General features: G+C 32.9%; 1 protein-coding gene across 1 annotated transcript in view; it reads right to left on the reverse strand.

Annotated features, from left to right (window-relative positions):
• The window catches only part of LOC119635852 (homeobox protein 13), a gene marked incomplete at its 3' end in the record, with an annotated part of 80247 nt that overhangs the window by 61714 nt on the left and 1197 nt on the right, over window positions 1–17336 (reverse strand). The window contains exon 2 of the mRNA XM_038030865.1: window positions 11369–11595. Coding sequence (XP_037886793.1) covers window positions 11369–11442 — 74 coding nt within the window. The remainder of the gene's footprint in view (window positions 1–11368; window positions 11596–17336) is intronic.

The raw sequence follows: 17336 nt of genomic DNA on the forward strand, positions 1-17336 counted from the left end.
GATGAAGGTGCTCATGAATGAACCCATGAAGAGGTGATTTTGATTTTGAACTTTTTTCCGTGTTTTCTAAAGATTGATTCAAACACGTCGTGATATCTCGTTCGAATTGAGAAGTGAAATTAATGTATTCAATATTTTTATTTTTTTTTTTTTTGTTTTGAGAAAATAAACTTAACTCACTTTCAAAATAAACGGCTTAAATGAAGAAATGACAAAGGCACTCAAACTCAACTCTTATACATTTACATAAAAAACTGCAAAATATATTTGGATAGAGGCAGATTAGCGGTGGTGGTTAAGGTTTAGTGGCGGTGGATAGCGTTGGTGGTGGTGAAATTCAGTTCTCAGCATATAGCAGCCAATTGTTTAGATATATGAATAATTCGATTTTTAATTAACTATCATTATTTATTATAGAGATTGTGGTAAGAGAGAAGCATAAGAAAAAGAAAAACAAGAGTGATTTGAACTTTAGTACCAAAAGAAAAAAAAAGAGCTAAAAACTATTACGTTTACGAAAAAGACAAAGAGAGGGGGAGAGAGAGAGAGAGGCTTTACACAAAGAGAAGTTTAGTTTAGCTTTTAATTCTTCATATATATATATATATTTATATATTTATTTTTTTAATTTATTTTTTTTTTTTTTTTTTAGGGGGGAAATGGGATTTGATTTGATTATTAAGTTAGTCTTTTTACGAGAAATGAGAAATAGAGGGGAACAAAATAAATGTTTTTTTTTTGATTTTTTTTTTTTTTTTTTTTTAACTAAACTCAATACCTTAACTGATGTGGTCAGTAACTTCAGTTCCATCATTTATATCAAGGGTTTAAGAGATGCAAAATTAATTTCTATTTTTTTCTTATTCTTTGTTCAAGTGTTCTGTAAAACAAATTAAACATTTAACTTTTAGTATAAAAATAAATTAATTGAAATTGAAAAAAAAAAAAAAAAAACAAAAAAAACAAAAAAGAATAATTAAGAATATATAAACCGAACAACGTAAAATAATAATAATAATAATAACATAAAAGCACAAAAAAAGCTTTATTATCATTAATACCATCATCGTTTAGTTTATCACCATCATCATTATTAAGGCTATGCAAAGTGATTCAAGTGACTATAGGATATGCGTTAGTTAGTTTATGCGTGTGTGTGTGTGTGTGCCAGTGTATATATGTGTATATGAGTAAGTAATTGGTCTCTATAATGCGCGTGGCATGTTTAAATATATGAATATGTATATATATATATGTATTTGTGTGTCGTTTTGCTATTATTACAGCATTGTTGAAGAAGAGTTGTTTGCCTGATGATGATGATGATGATGATGATGATGATGATGTTGTTTCGCTTAAAGCATAAACTCACCGAAAAGTTGTTTCTTTATCAACTTACAATTCATTAACGCATTATTAACGCTTCAGCATAACTTGCTTTGCCTCGCTTTACATTAATGCAAAACAAACAACAATATATATTGTATGTTCATTGTTTGCTTATTTGCATATACGCATTAACATATTTTGTGTGTATATGGATAACTTGATGAATATTGAAATAAACCAGTGTAAGTGTAAATCTTAATTAGCCATTGTAATGCTTGTATAATGCGACTATCGAATGCGTGACTTTTTTAAATGAAATATGTATTTCAATTAATCAATGGAATATATTTCATATTTTGTACTTAACTTGATTGGCGTTTTCACTTAAATATAAAGTGTTATCAAAAACAAAAAAAGTGATCAAAGTGGATAAGAGCTTTGTTTGTTTTATTAGCGAATCTATTGAGAGTTTTATGTATTTCATCTATCATTTTAAGGACTTCATCGTTTGATTTTATAAATGTAAAGCAATATATATATAATATTTAAAATCATATTTTTTATATAATCTCTGCAATATAGTTTTTGAGATGCATATTGCCGCACCACTTACTCCGTTAAGCAAAAAATAGAAATCGTTAAAAAAAAAAATGAATAAAACACGAACGACGCTAGTTGAAAGGGTAAAAAGTTATACTAGCTCTGCCTTGCCTCAGAAAACCGATTTACATTTGCTAAGTACATCTATGACAGGCCTTCGATTTTATTATTGATTTACTTCTGCTTATCTATCTATCTGTTTGTCGATCTGCTTACTTATTCGTACGATTCCTTAAATGAAGAGCAGAAACCTGGGAATAATTATCTGTCAACAAAGTAACAGGAATTATTAAATGTTCAACAAAAATGACCGGAAATTTTACACTTTGAATTTTTTATGGCAATCATTGTATGATCACAAGCACTGCAACCATACTGTGATTGCTAACATTTTTTTTTTTTTTTTTTGAGAAATCATTCAGGGGATGTCCTATGCACCTGCAACAGGGCTGGGAAGACAGACGTGGTGTGAATGGTGTGGGTGTGATTTACGGCTTTGCCTACCGATCACTTGCTATAGCTACGACTGCATATAAATCGTATTTAAAGTTCGCTCTATCGCGCTGCAAATTGAATCCGACTATATAGTCGCAGCTTGATAGTCAGGCTTCTTAACTACCTAATTATTAATATTATTTTTTTTTTTATATAAATGTATCAAAAATATAAATTCATCTCCCCTTGTACGTCTTCTCAATAGTTTTATACAATTTTTATAGGCGTGGCATTCGATTTTACCCTATTTTCAAAAATAGGGTAAAATGACTTCGAATTTACGAACTTTTATTCAATAAATTTTGTAAAAAATAATTTACTCCACATATTGTGTACCATTATTTCCTTTTATGTTTCTCTTTTTTTGTAAATCTAGGGCCACCGAAATTTTTACCTTTGTTAAATTTATTTTGGCCTGACTTATTCGTCAGTTTCACGGTGCTGATTTTTTTCTTAGCAGCTAATTTTGTCATTTTCTTATGGCGATTAGCCTCCGATCTTAAGCGTAAGGCTCCACTACGTTTCGACTTTTGCCTATTATTTAATCCAGCATTATTATCAAGTTTGCTAACTTCCGTCGTGGCCCCTAATTTGGAAGCACGCTGCCGTAGTTTAGACATTTTAGCTCTAACCAAAGAGACTTTCTCAATTTCTTTTAACGCTCTTTCTTTAGCCAATTGTTCAGGTGTTTTTGGCTTTATGTCCGGTTTCTTTTTCTTTGATTTAAGTTCCTTAACCGGAGGTCCATCTTCTCCATCTCCACCATACACCGGGCGTTTAGATCCTTTCCCTTTCTTAAGTGTCTTTGACATATTGTCATTGGGTGTTACCTGCAAGCGTACCTTTTCCTCTTCTCTTTGTTTTTTAGTCTGGAACCATTGGCGTTTTTCGTTGGGTTGATTGGCTAAAAGCTTTCGTTCCGTTTTGGATAATTGCTGTTGTGCATTAGGTAATGTGTGAATATATGCCGGCGACAATGTTTTGCAATATTTCTATAGATATAGATATGATTTTTTGCCCGTCCAAATACTCTATTCAATCTACATGCAAAGCGGAGCACGAAGACCTATTAATAGATTCATAAAAAAAAAAAGAAATCTGGTCTAAGACTAGATGCTTAGTCTGGTCGCTTGAATAAAGTTTCGTATACTTTTCTTCTTTTTTTTCATTGTGTTCCTTATGTGCTTTCATGAGTAGACCCTCCAAAAGGCGAAACCGAGTTTTGGACTGTTGGGAAGATTTTGGCATCCACAAACAATATCGTTGCCCACATTTCTGAATCGAATAAACTTCTTAAGGATTCATCAGAGCGTTGCAATAGTAAGTGAAAAGGGAATTCTTGCAAATAATTTCATCTTGTTTCTCTTGAAGATTGTGTGCATCGATAGCAGCTTTGTCGTTTATTTTCGTTAATTTTCCCTTCAACTTTTTACTCCCTGCACCACTTGCGATACAAGAGTACATTTAGTTTGTACAAATACAACGTACGAAGAGCTTGAGCCTTCTGAGGCGGCTGCTGTCAGAATCATTTTCTGAATCGATCTAAGCTTGTTTATCCGTCTGTCCGTCTTGTTCTGTTGCGTTCAACCTACAAACCGCAATTTTTGACATATTTCAACGACATTTGGTACACTGACATGTTTTCGCCCAAGGACGCCCTATACTCTTCTTACTTGTTTTTTTATATATTTTTGAAGATCTATCTTTTCATTGTTCCATCGGCAACGAAAGACGAGGACTTGGCTGATTACTTTGTAACGATTCACTTGTAATTTAAGAGGTTTCGAGAAACTTTCAGGATCGACAAACATCTGCTATGATAACCATTTTGCGTTAGGTGTTGCGAGTAAGCTTTGTGGCTTGAAGAATAGCTCTGGCTTCCATTGTAAAGGTTGAAGTGTTTTCTTGTAAGATCTGATTAACCAGTACTTGCCCTCTTGCATTTACTAATGCATAGGCGGGAAGCATGTCGTCACTTTTGCAGGGAAAGTGAGTTTTTTCTGCGATCAGTTCTTTGAAGACGAGGTTTCGCTTATATTCTTTTTTATATGCCGAGAGAAAAAGTTCACAAGGGTTAACTTTTACAGTCCACGGCTGCGTTGCAAGAATACAATACATATGTCAATAGGACAAGTGTTCAATAAAGTAGGCTTTTAACAAAGCTTGGGGAAAAGTTGCTGACGGAAGAGCATACTTCTCCGAAGTGAGGAAGAAGCCAAGGGCGGCGGTCCGGATGACATCAATATCATTGGCATGTGAAAATCTTGTACTTAAAAGTGCATCTTAAAAAGTAAATTTTTTGCATTTTAAACCATACACCACTTGTTGCACAAGTGTACACTAATCTGCGCAACACCCAGAAGCAATTGAGATAGATACGACTTCGGATTCTAAATTGATCTAAGCTTGTCTCTCCGTCTGTCCGTCTTGTTTTTTTGTGTTCAAACATATGGGCCCCAATTTTATGTTTTTGCTCAACAGCAAAGCGAACCGAAAATGGTTCCAATCGACCACTTCCTGCATACTTTTTAAAATATTACGTTATATGAATAAAGCGAAATGGTGTGGGGTGTTTCATGGTGAGCCATGGCTCACTATAATGCTTTTACTTGTCTTAATAAATCTTTGCCTATATTCTCGTTGGAAATGTGTGTATTTCATGGCGGTGTACATGTTCCAGGCAGGAATGGCTTCTTTCTTTGTGGCCAGAAGAACGGGGAAGAAGCCATATAAAGTACTCGCTAGATGACGTTAATTACGTTTTCAATCAACGCCTAATGCACACGACAAAGCAATTCAATCGTATTTAGACGAAGTGCATGTTTTCGTTGCATTCTGAAAGCGCTCACTAAAACAAGGCAAACGAGTTCTTAAAAAGTGTTCAACATCTCATCTATCTCCCGCGAAAGCCATGTCATGGTTTTCCAGCCTGGCACCGTATAGCATGTACGTAGCGTTGAATTATCAGTATTTCGGAGTCGAATTTCGGAAACATAAGCTTCACAGTTCATATCCTTCAAAACTAATAAGTCAATTAAATAATGTGTGAGTCTTCATAGCCAGGAATTTCCAACCACTCATTTAAATCAAGGTTTCACTCCTTGAATGTTTAAAAACACGAGATCGATTTTTTTTTTTGGGCTCAACCATCAACCATTTACACCTTTGACGATTGCAGGGCAAGTATTCATCCGTAGCGGCCTCGAACACCAACTCAATTATTAAGCCTTTCAATTAAAATTGTATAAATTATGTGACAGATGTTTTAATATTTTTTTAGGAGAAAAACAAAAAAAAAAAAAAAGAAAAAAGCCTACACTAATTTATGCGTACCACCTACATCTAAGCACTTACACAGCCGAACACATAAAAACTTGTAAATATTATTTTAATTGAATTAATTATTTTTATTCAAAATATATAAAAGAGAAATGAAAAAAAAAAAAAATATATTTTTAGTAAACATTTAGTTGGCAAACAAACCATGCTATGCCTTCTGCCGTTCAATTTTCTGCCCATTATATATACATATGTCGATGTATATATATATATATATATATGTATACATTTTGTAAATTTGTATTGTAAATGCAAGAAACAACATGAACAACCATGAACGAAACAACTCACAAACACATTTATACATTTTAAATATGAAGCTTAGGCATGTCAGTATGATGAATGGACCTCAACTACTGTTATTGGCTAATTGGGAATTTCGCTAACTTTCGCTAAAAATAAATTCAGATTCATAAAGTTAAATTGAATTTTATGCAATAAACCTAAAGGGAATAATTAATTTAAATAAGAAAAAAATTGATTTTTGTCCCCTTTTGAGAAAACCCTTTGTACAAACTATTAACATTTCTCTAAAGCTATGAGCGTAGAAATAAAAATTTTTAGTAAATTATTTTAAGTGTATTTGTTTGTTTGCTATTAGCGCAATGTATATTTATTTATTGATTTATTTTATTTATTCATTATACCCTACAACCACGTATGATGCAAGGTAGTAGAAAGCTTGTACGAATGTATGTGCAACTCAGAAGGGCTTGAGAGAGAGAGAGAGAGAGCAACCTTTTCTAATTCCAATAAATTGAAAATTAAGTTCTGAAGCGAGTTAAACTGTCCGTCGATCAGTCTGACGTTCTTTTTGAAATATTTTGATTGGAAATTTGCTACATTGACTGGTTTTACTCTAAAGACGAACGCTATTGCAAATGCCTCGGATCGAACCAGTTCTCCTATCTCCTTATCTTGAAAGAACGTCACACGAATATACATATAATGTGGAGTAGGACATTTTATGACGGGACTTGACTCAGTAAAGTACTTTTGCATTTTTATATTTCATATTTATTTCATATACATGTCCATGTTATACTTAGTTATATTTATTTATTTAATTTTTTATATCTATAAATATATAAATATTTATATGAAATGCATATTGGAATTGTTTCAACTTTTTCTAGATTGACTTTTAAAGAAATGAATTGTTTTGTATTAAGGACGATCCTCACCGAATTTCATTCTTTTCAATCATTGCGTTTGCTTTTCACCGACTAAACGCCATTGGACTTGAACACTTCAATATCGTGTCTATTTAATTCTGTACTTGTGTGATATACATCGGGCGCCTTTCATTAGTTGAAAATAGCTTTACTTTCCGATAACATCGCCCGAGCTGAATTTCTGTCAAGCAGTGAGCTTCCGTGGACTTAATGGCGTTTCAAATAAATTCTGGTATTGTGAATTTGTAAACATTTAGTCCCAGCACTAAAACTGAAGCGAAAGAAGAAAGAAAATGAAAATTTTTGCCTTGCTTTGAAAAGTCGTTGTGTGGGCAGTGCTTGAAAAGCGGGCCAGAAACCGTCGGTGTGCCAAATTTCGCCTAACATCTCAAAAATTGCGATCTTTCGGTTGAACGCAAATTTACAACGGTAGACATCACACGGACAGAGAGATAGGGAAAGGCTTAAATCGATCGGTATAATAATGTTACATACGCCCTTACAAACTTAATACACCTTGTACAACAATCGGTGTATGGCATAAATAATAAATTTATTCGAGGATACCTTTCGGGCATTGAGTGAAATCGACTTACAAAACCTATCACTTTCACTCAATGAAATTGAAAAACTAAAGTGAAAGGGTAAAGTTTGTGATGTGGTAAGAATCCTATCCGAGGAAAACGTAAATGTCGATGCCGTGCACAGAAAATCAAGAATAACGAATCAAACGTTGATCTTAAAAATTTTGACCTGTTTATTACTTCACAGGGAATAAATATTCTCCATAAAGATGTGCATACCAAGGCGTAGAAAAATAAGTTAACCCAAAACACGAGCCCAATTGACGTAATTAATATAATGTATAAAAATTTTGCCAATTGGCTATAGAATAATTTGGAATTAACGATATATATATATATATATCCTATTTGCTTACACATTACATATCGGATCACATTTTTTATCGTAAGTCATATTAAATTCTTCGTTTACCTTGGTTGTGATTTCTGATTATTGTGAACAATGATTATCTGGTTTGAATGCACAATGCCAACGTAGCGAAACATTTTCGTGATAGCCTTTAACAAGTTAAAATGTCGAAGAAATATGTCGAAGGAATATTGCAAGATAACCGCATTGATAAAGCGTAACAAAAGTGCAAAAAAGGCGAAAAGAATATTGCATGTGTACGCAACAATATTGATGATGTTTGTGATCGATCAACTGACGTAAGTTAAGCATCGTAAGTATCTCAATAGCAGAATCAAAAGTGAAATTACAAAAACAACAAAAATATATAAATAAATAAATAACAGGTCAAAAGAGAAATGGTTATGTGGTTGCCGTATGTCTCCACGCTATGTTCACCAGTTCAGCGGGAAAGGAAATTGCAAGAAATATTCGAATGTAAGTTAAAAACAAGTAAGAAAATTAAATTCGACAGGGACCGAATCTTTTACACCCAACAAAATTCTCAGGCTCTGTAATATGGAGTTTGGGTGCAGCAGATTTCTCATATTTTCAAAATAAAAGTTTTTATCGTATAGGCATGTGGGCGTTGTAGGCGTGTCCTTTGAAAAGTTTGGATCAATTCCAAATTCTTTGGCGAATTTGTAGGCGCTGTGTTCATTTTCGCTAACGGAACAATGCTTACCACAAATACTACCACAAAATTGCGCAAAGCGACAGATAGACTGAAGAACAGACTGACATGTTTTACGTGCATTCAAGTTTTGAATTTGGCCAAGAATTTGTCTGCTTTATGGGATTTTTGAAGCTTATTTCTGCGCCTTATAAAGTTATTGAAAAAATAACTAAATTTTGATACACAATAATATTAAGTAGGCGTGGTCAATTTTTTTCACTTTTTGTGCACAAATACTGCAGCATCGACCATAGAATATGGTCTCAAATTTTTGTGCATTTATTTGCTATAGTTGATGAGTGATAGGCAAAAAACCAATTTTTCATTCCTGTTCTCAGTTTACGTGGTGCTGTGTGTGGGTGTGGCGGCCTTCGACCGATATGGCCCTTTCCAATATCAATCTGTGGACAAGACCTTCCAATATATTTGCCAATGTTTCATTTTTGCGGCTAAGAGAATGTTTACAGCAAACATAACACAGACGGACAGACGGTCAGGCGGACAGATGGATATGCTTAAATCGATTTAGAATTTGATGTTGATCAAGAATGTATATACAGCTTATGGCCTCTCTCGTGCTTCCTTCTGGGCTTTGCAAAGCTTTTGACAAAATGAATGTACCCTTCAACCTTCGGGGAGGGGTATAAAAAAAGTTGTAGTACACAAGGTACAAAGACATTTGCAGTGAAATGTGCAGTTATAAAATCATAGACTGCTGCATAGTCGATTAGTTAAGCAAACAAGAGTCGTGACTACTAAGTCGATGTTTGCAGATTCGGATCTCAGTGTGGTCTTCGAACAATTCTTTGTTGCAGCTACTGTGAGAGCTGTGTTGATAAAGGCTAAAAACACATCCATTAAGCTGTCGCCAATCCCTATAGCCTCTTTCTCTTTTTCCTCATTTCTTTCCTCCGTGTTACGCGCTCAAGGCGATTGGTTTTATTAAAAAGAAACAAAAAAACAACATAACCTCTAGAAATCGAAGCAAAAGAAAAAAGAATAACAAATAAAGAAATAGTTTCGCCTTTGACCGAATCCTCTACACCCACGACCGTTATTCGAAGAAGAGACTAAAAAAACAAAGGATAAAAATAAATTTTTATACTTGTACTTTTATTAAAAGAGCTTAGTTAGTTTTTTCCATTTTTTGTATGGTGAAGATGAAAATCTATACCGTGTATGTCTAGTATAGTTTCTGAACAATGAGCAAAAAACATGGAAAACAAAGATGTCCTCAGTTTATGTTGCATTACGCACATGCTGTATCGCCGGTTTGTTTTCGGGGCCAGGGGAATGCTTACGAAAGACATTACGCAAACGGACAGACAGACATACTTAAATTGATTCAGAATTTGACGCAGTTCAAAAGTATATGTACGCTTTGTGAGGTCTCTGATACTCTCTTCCGGATATTGCTAACATTCTTACAAAGTGATTACATCACTATCCTTCGGTGATGGGTAGATGAAAGCGCAATAAGTAAAAAGAATACTACGGACAGACAAGATTATGTTGCTAACGTTTTCCTAATCTGTTATTAGCTAACATCATCACAAGTTAAACGTCACAATGTACGGCCAAAAATATTATCACATAACCTGTAAAAATTGAAATAAAAGTGAAAAGAAAAAAAAGGCTCTAGTGTAGTGAGAAGAATGCACGGCGATGTTGTTAAATTTCTTCTAATCGCATATCATCTGACGTTCTCACACGTTAAACTGCAACGACTATTACTAGATAACCAAAGAAAATCGAACGACTGCATATGAAGAGCGAAAAGAAATTGGTTTGTCGAAAAAAGGGAAAGTGTACAGTGTTCGTCAACAATACAAGTTTTGACTTTTGAAGGAATTAAGCTGCAAATTAAATGGAATTCGATATCTTGAACATTTGCTGAATGCCCGCTGGCATGAATTCGATGGAACGAAATGCTTTTAAAAATCCTCTATTTTTAGAAGATGGATAAAAAAAAAAAAAAATAAAAAAAAAAATCTTTTTATATAAAATCGCAATGCTTTAGTTCATTTTAATGAAGTCCTTACGCTTGTAGTAGTAAACAGGAAAATAAAAATAAAAAAGTATTGAACTTCGTAATAGAAATAGTTTAAGGCAGATCGTGTAACTGCGTTACAATGGAAATGTATGCATAAATTGTGGCCTTTTGTAGGTGGAATGTTTACCTTAAGTATACCTAAAGATAAATGAAAATGTTTACACATGACCTGTCGGTATATATATATATTTATTTTATGCATGTGATGGTGATATGTGTGCGTGTGTGTGTGTGTATGTGTGTATATATATAAAAAAAAAAATATATATACATATATTTATTGTTATTTCGAATAGTATAGGGTATATTAACACAATAACAACAACAACAACAATCAAACACATTGATTAACAATTAACACAACTGATGCTGTTAACACTGCTGCTGCTGATGCTTATGCTTATACTTATGCTTATGCTGGATGCTGGATGCTGTAGTGTAATTGTTAACTAACATTGGCGGCCATCAATTAATATAGAACAACAACAAGAAAAAGAAAAAAAACTAAAAGAAAAAAAAAAAAAAAAAATTAATAAATAAATCAAATAAAATAAATCAACGAAAAAGAACATGAAACGATAATTGTAACAATAATTATAATTATAACATAAATAAAAAGAAAAAACGAACAACATTAACGATAATAATCATAATCATAATAATAATCATAATAATAATAACAATAATAATAACATTAAGATATCGATAATAAATTGTTAATGAACATACCATTGGTCGTTGAATGATGTTCCAAATGCCCCAGGTCCACTTACTCTGCGTTGACTGGTATGTTTAACGTGCATTTTATTTCAATCGAATCGAAATCGCCTTAAACGATTCTCGCTATTCAACTCCTGCCTCTATCGTTTAAGTCAATCAGCATAAACATTTTGTTTGCTGTTTATTTGCAAAACGATTTTCAACTTAAATACGATTTAAATGCAAAGAGAATTTTTCTTTTAGTTTATTTTATTTTTATTTTATTTTAAAGTTAATTAAAAGAAATGTAAATAAACGGAACGTAACGTAATGTATTAAATAGTTTATTAAAAATTATCATTGAATTGCTTTACAAAATCCTTTAAAAAGTCAATTTTAATTTTCTTCTTCTTCTTTTTTTCTTTTTCGTCCTGTTATTGTTATTATGTTCGATTTTTTAATAAAATTGTTTTCATTTCATTTACTTATTATTTAAATTGATATTATAATGCAAATCAGTTTAAAATGAATATATATATATATATATATATATATATATAACACAATGTACACGACACACAAGTGCAAGAAAGAAGGTCAACAATTCTTCTCTTTATCGATATATTGAAATTATTTATGATTATATTGCTTTTGTGTTAAATTTCTCCTTTTTGATAATGATTTTGATTAAAATTCTATTCAAATTAATTGCTTTGCATTCAGTTGAATTTAGTTTAGGTTTAGGTTAGGTTAGGTGGGGCATAAGATGGGATCTTTTTTTTTTCTTTGTTGTGTTATGTTTTTTTTTTTTTTTTTTTTTACATAATACACTCTTTTTTTTGTTTTCTCTTTTTTATTCTTTTCTTTTTGTATATATATATATATATATATATAAATGTTTATATATATATATGTATATATATATATATATATATATATATGTATATGTTAAAGTGCGTGTATATGCAAGTAAATAAAATCAAACTCTACGAATATTTCGATTTTGACTACGACATTGACTAAAGTTAAGGTACTCGTACTCTTTCTAATGTGGGTAGAAATATTTTGTAATGTTTGTTCTTTTTGATGCGTATGTATGTTTGCTATGCAAATATCTAATAAACATTATTTATTCAATGTTTGTTTACTTATGTTTTGTTGGGTATTTAAACATTTAATTTTCTATTTATTTATTTATGTTTTATTTTTTTTTCTTCCTCTTATTTTATTATTATTTTTTTTTTTGCCAAAACACACTCACTTTACAGCATTTGCATAAAGAAATCTAAAAAGTACATAAAAAGAAGGAAAAACATACACAAACATATATATATATATAAACAATTCTATATTCATGATGATAATGATGATGATGACGATGGCGGTGATGATTGTAATAACATTTTCGAATAAATAGTCTTAAGCCTGAATGATTATGTTCTACTCAAGCAAATCGAACGTTTGCTTCCTCAATTTTTTCACATTTTTTTTTTTTTCGGCAATCAATTACCAAAATCAAAATCAAATAAACTTCAAAGCTTATTACTCGTGTGTATTGCGTCTATGTGTCAAATATTACCCACACAAATGGATAACAACAATAACAACTATGAACAAAAGCTTTCATTTTATACGTTTGCACGGATATACTGTATATGCTTGTTCTTCATTCATTTTCATTATTTGTTGTTTTTCCCTTTTTCATTTTCATTTTCATTCAAGAACACACAGTGCACAGCAATAGTTTTCATCTAACCTATAGCATAACATACCTTAAGTATGAATTTTTTAGCTATTAACACATTTTGTTTGACTTTCATAGTCAAGTTGAATTTAGTTCGTCTTCTTCTTCTTCTTCTTCTTCTTCTGGGAGTCAACAAATCAACAACAGATGGCTTGCCGGGTTAAGTGAAAAAGGCAGATAGTTCGATTGTGAATGGATATACATATATACAAATATACATATATACTGTGCACATTATGACGTCCGCCAGATACCTAATATCATTTCGATCTTTCCCGAGTTTCGATTAACTTTCTTCTCTTTTATTTCTTCTTTTATGTAGTTTATGATATATTTTTTATACCCTAAACCCCCCTGGGGGATACATGCACCACTCAGACGCACGTGCAATGGACCCACCTTCTACTATATAAAAAGCGATTCAGAATTACTCATCATCTAAGCTTGTCTGTCTATCCGTCTTGTTTCCTTATTTTCAATGAACTGATCGTAATTTTTGACCCAAGAACGAGCGACATTGAAAATGTTTCGGATCGCACAACTTTTGCGACCATTGCACATCTAAAGCCTTGTTATGAAAGGTCGTTATATAAATACCTATATTAAACGAACTGGTGTAGGATTTTTAATTCTTCTATAATAGTTTCCGTTTGTTTATATGTTTGCTCTTGTATCCATCGCAGCAGGTCGAGGATAGACTCATTTTGTCATAATGCTAGCAACGCTCAAAAGGAAACTTCAGAGAGTGTATAAGATATACATATTCTTCCTGAGGATGAAATTCTGAATCGATCTGGTCATGTTTATCCGTCAGTTTGATGCGTGCTGATGGTACTTTCCATGTCGCCAACAAGAAGATATCGATTACAAATTTGATAGAAATGTTAGAAATTGCTTTGCAGAGGTCGGGCAACGGGATATGTGAAAGATGGTCAGTAACCAGCCTTGTTAACAAAACTAGTTACTAAATGTGCTTGAAAAAGCAAAAGCAGATAACGAACTGCGCGGCCCCTATGTCAACCAAGAGTTTTCCGAATGTCTCTTCGTTTCGCATTCACAACACATACCTCACTGATATCGTTGCTAAAATAGTTGACATCCTGAGAAATCATCCCCAAGCTACTCAACTTCAAATAAAGAGAATAATATTTTTACAACTCGGTCTCTCGGCTTTCGTACGCAGTTTTGGCTGAGGTTACAAAATGCCTAATAGATTCAAATCTCTCACGCGACTTTCATCTATTACCGGACTTGAAAAAATCGACGTTTAATTGATGGATAGTTACTATGCCTGCAGTCTTTACTCTGGAAATGCCTACTATACTTAGTCTAAGTTGAAAAGCACTATGATGACGAAACCATGCGATACCTGTGACGGAGACTCCTTTCCATTCCACAATTCTCTTAACACAGTAAAACCAATTAATATGATAAATACCTCTTTCTCTCCCTTTTTTTTTTCTCTCTCTCTCTCTCTCCCTGCTCTCCATGTTTATTTTGTTGTCTTTGAATTTAAGATAGTCTAAGGTCTCTAAGCGACCTAAGCGATCTAAGTTTATAGCCCTTATCTGTTTGTAAAGGAAATTTACCATGGAACGGTAGTCAGATTGAGACGAGCAAAAGCAACGCAGAGAAGCGCTTCGGAGATTCGTGAGACAATTGAAGGCCTCCAGTATCTTCTTATATAAACGGCTCTGTAGGAACGGCTTTTTCTCTTGTTTGTGAAATGTGTCTCGAAATTTTCTTGCGGTAAAAATTTATTTATATATATATTTTTGTTAAATTTTCGTTCCCTAAGGCTGATTACTGCGTTTTGAGGGCTCATGAAATTAGCATTTCATAAAATTTGCTTCTTCTTCGAAATGTTTCAATTTGCTGGTAATGCCATACTCCTGATCGAGTAACGATCATTTTAATTTAGACTTAGGCCATGAATCTAATGATATAACATGATCTGATTACTATATGTAGCAAGTTTCGATTTTGCCTCGCACTGATCCAGAAAATTCGAAGAGCATTTAGATGGATGTGAATGGATATAACTAATCAAAAACATACATTTACATACATGTACATTAGATTAGGGTGTTGAACAATGAATTTAGAGCAAGTAAGAAAACTATTCTCGTCTGTAATCACATTTTTACAACAAAAACTTCGCTTTAAAGAAAAATTTAAAGAGAAATCAAATTTCATTACCTTATGGTATTTTTTTTTTTCTACGGGTACAGTACAGTCATCCTTACAATATAGATAAGCAGTTTTATCGTTACATCGATTAAATATTGGGAAGATTGACTTTTTCTTTCGCTTTTCAATAAGGAGAGATGCTCCCAGCTTACGTCGTATTATGTGGACGGGTCTTGAACCGATTTTGCCCGTTTTCGGTCAAAACGCCTTTCAATGAAGCCGTTATCTTCATGAATGCAGATACACAAACGGACTGACAGGACAGACATGCCTATATGGAGTCATGATTTGGAAAGCTTACTCCTTGATCTTGAAAATGTTTCTATTAAAAGGAATATGTCTCCAATCTTGCAGGAATAGAAAAGAACTCTTGTTTATAATTATATTGAAGGGGCATGGAGGTCTCCATTAAACGTTAAATGAACAGGTCTTACAAAATCAATTGGAAATACCTGCCGTGTGTCTTCAAGTTTCAGTAAATTTACGATTATGAAATTTGCCTTTGATGATTCGATCGCTTTTCAATCAAACAACGTAACTCACTAACACGATCATTCCTAATAGGTAAGCAAATTACTCTATAAATATTTTCTTGTTCTTATTTAAAAGAAAACCTTAAAAAAATATATATATTTTAAGCTTAGGTGAATTCCATCATGTATTTAATGTATAGAGAGAACCAATTAACTAAGAACCTAATAGAACTTAAGGGAATTTGTCCGATTCGCTGAACGCTGAGAACTGCTTTCCTTTGGATTGATGATTTTAGGCGTTCATGGGGGGTTTTCGAAAGCCTTCTTAGAAAACATGTAAATTCCTTAATGTTTAGTAGAACCCAATTAAAACAGAATCTAAGAGAGAAGAGAATTAACAGAAGATGTCCGCTTCGCAAGAGTTGCTTTCCTCTGCCTATTTTTATAAGTCTTTTGAGAAAATCTATGAATCTCATCGTGTGCTTAATGTTTAGTACAAACCAAATAACTAGGAACGTAATGGAACTTACACGAATTTTTCCGTTTTCTAAGAGGTGGAGTCTTTTCCTCTACCGCGACACTTTCAGGCACTCATTTGAAAGTCCTGTCACGAAATATACGAATCTATTTTAATTTTTTGTTTTTTTTTCATATCAAACAGAAACTTAATACAACTTTAAGAGGTAGTGCTCGCTTCTTAAGAATTGCTTTCACTTTTCTTCTGCTTAGGCAAAAAGAAAATGAGAATTAATGATTTCATCTTTTTCACCATAAAGTCGTTATTTTGTTGAAAAATGTCTTTGAAATCTAAAAAAAAAAAAAAAAAACAAGCAAGAAAGTTATATTCGGCGAAGGTCGAATCTCGCATACCCACCACCACTACGCTTTCCGCTTTCTACGCTCCCAGTCCTTTTATATATTACTCATATCGCTGATATTATTTTAGAAAAATTCAGCCACCAGGTCGCGGTGTCTACCATATTCCTTTTAGATTCATACCCATATTTAGGCACATAATATATCTTCACTTATACAAAATAGTTTTCAACATTTCGTCTTATTTGCCTTATGATAAATAAGAGTAAAACCTCAAATAATAAAATTTAATCGTTTGTAAGTTTGTGTGGGTGCATAGCCGATTTGTCCCATTTTTTCACGTACGGTGTAGAGTGTCTCGTAAAGTAAATATGGAAATTTTTATCCTTCCAAGTTTTATAATTTCTCAGAAACCAGCAAAAAGCCACGAATTGCGTTCAGTTTGCATTGCTCCACAGCGAGCTTCTGCTCTGACCAGTTTGGCCCACTGCCACTTTCAATGGCAACCTGTTTGCAAACGCTTTCTAATTTGATGGCGATATCTTCATTTTTGTGATCAGGAGTGTGCCAAGAACATATAACGCATTGACAGGCAGCCACACAGACGGACAGACATGGCTAAATTAATTTCGAATTTCACGCTAATCAAGAATATACATACTTTGTAGGATCTTTGAAGCTTTGCTTTTGGGTGCTACATACATTATGGCAAAGCGAAGACAAAATGAGTATACGCCCCTCTTACACTGGTGGATATAAAAAAAAAAGAAGAAAA

Source organism: Glossina fuscipes, unplaced genomic scaffold (assembly GCF_014805625.2).
Source record: "Glossina fuscipes isolate IAEA_lab_2018 unplaced genomic scaffold, Yale_Gfus_2 27, whole genome shotgun sequence".
NCBI classification, from domain to species: domain Eukaryota; kingdom Metazoa; phylum Arthropoda; class Insecta; order Diptera; family Glossinidae; genus Glossina; species Glossina fuscipes.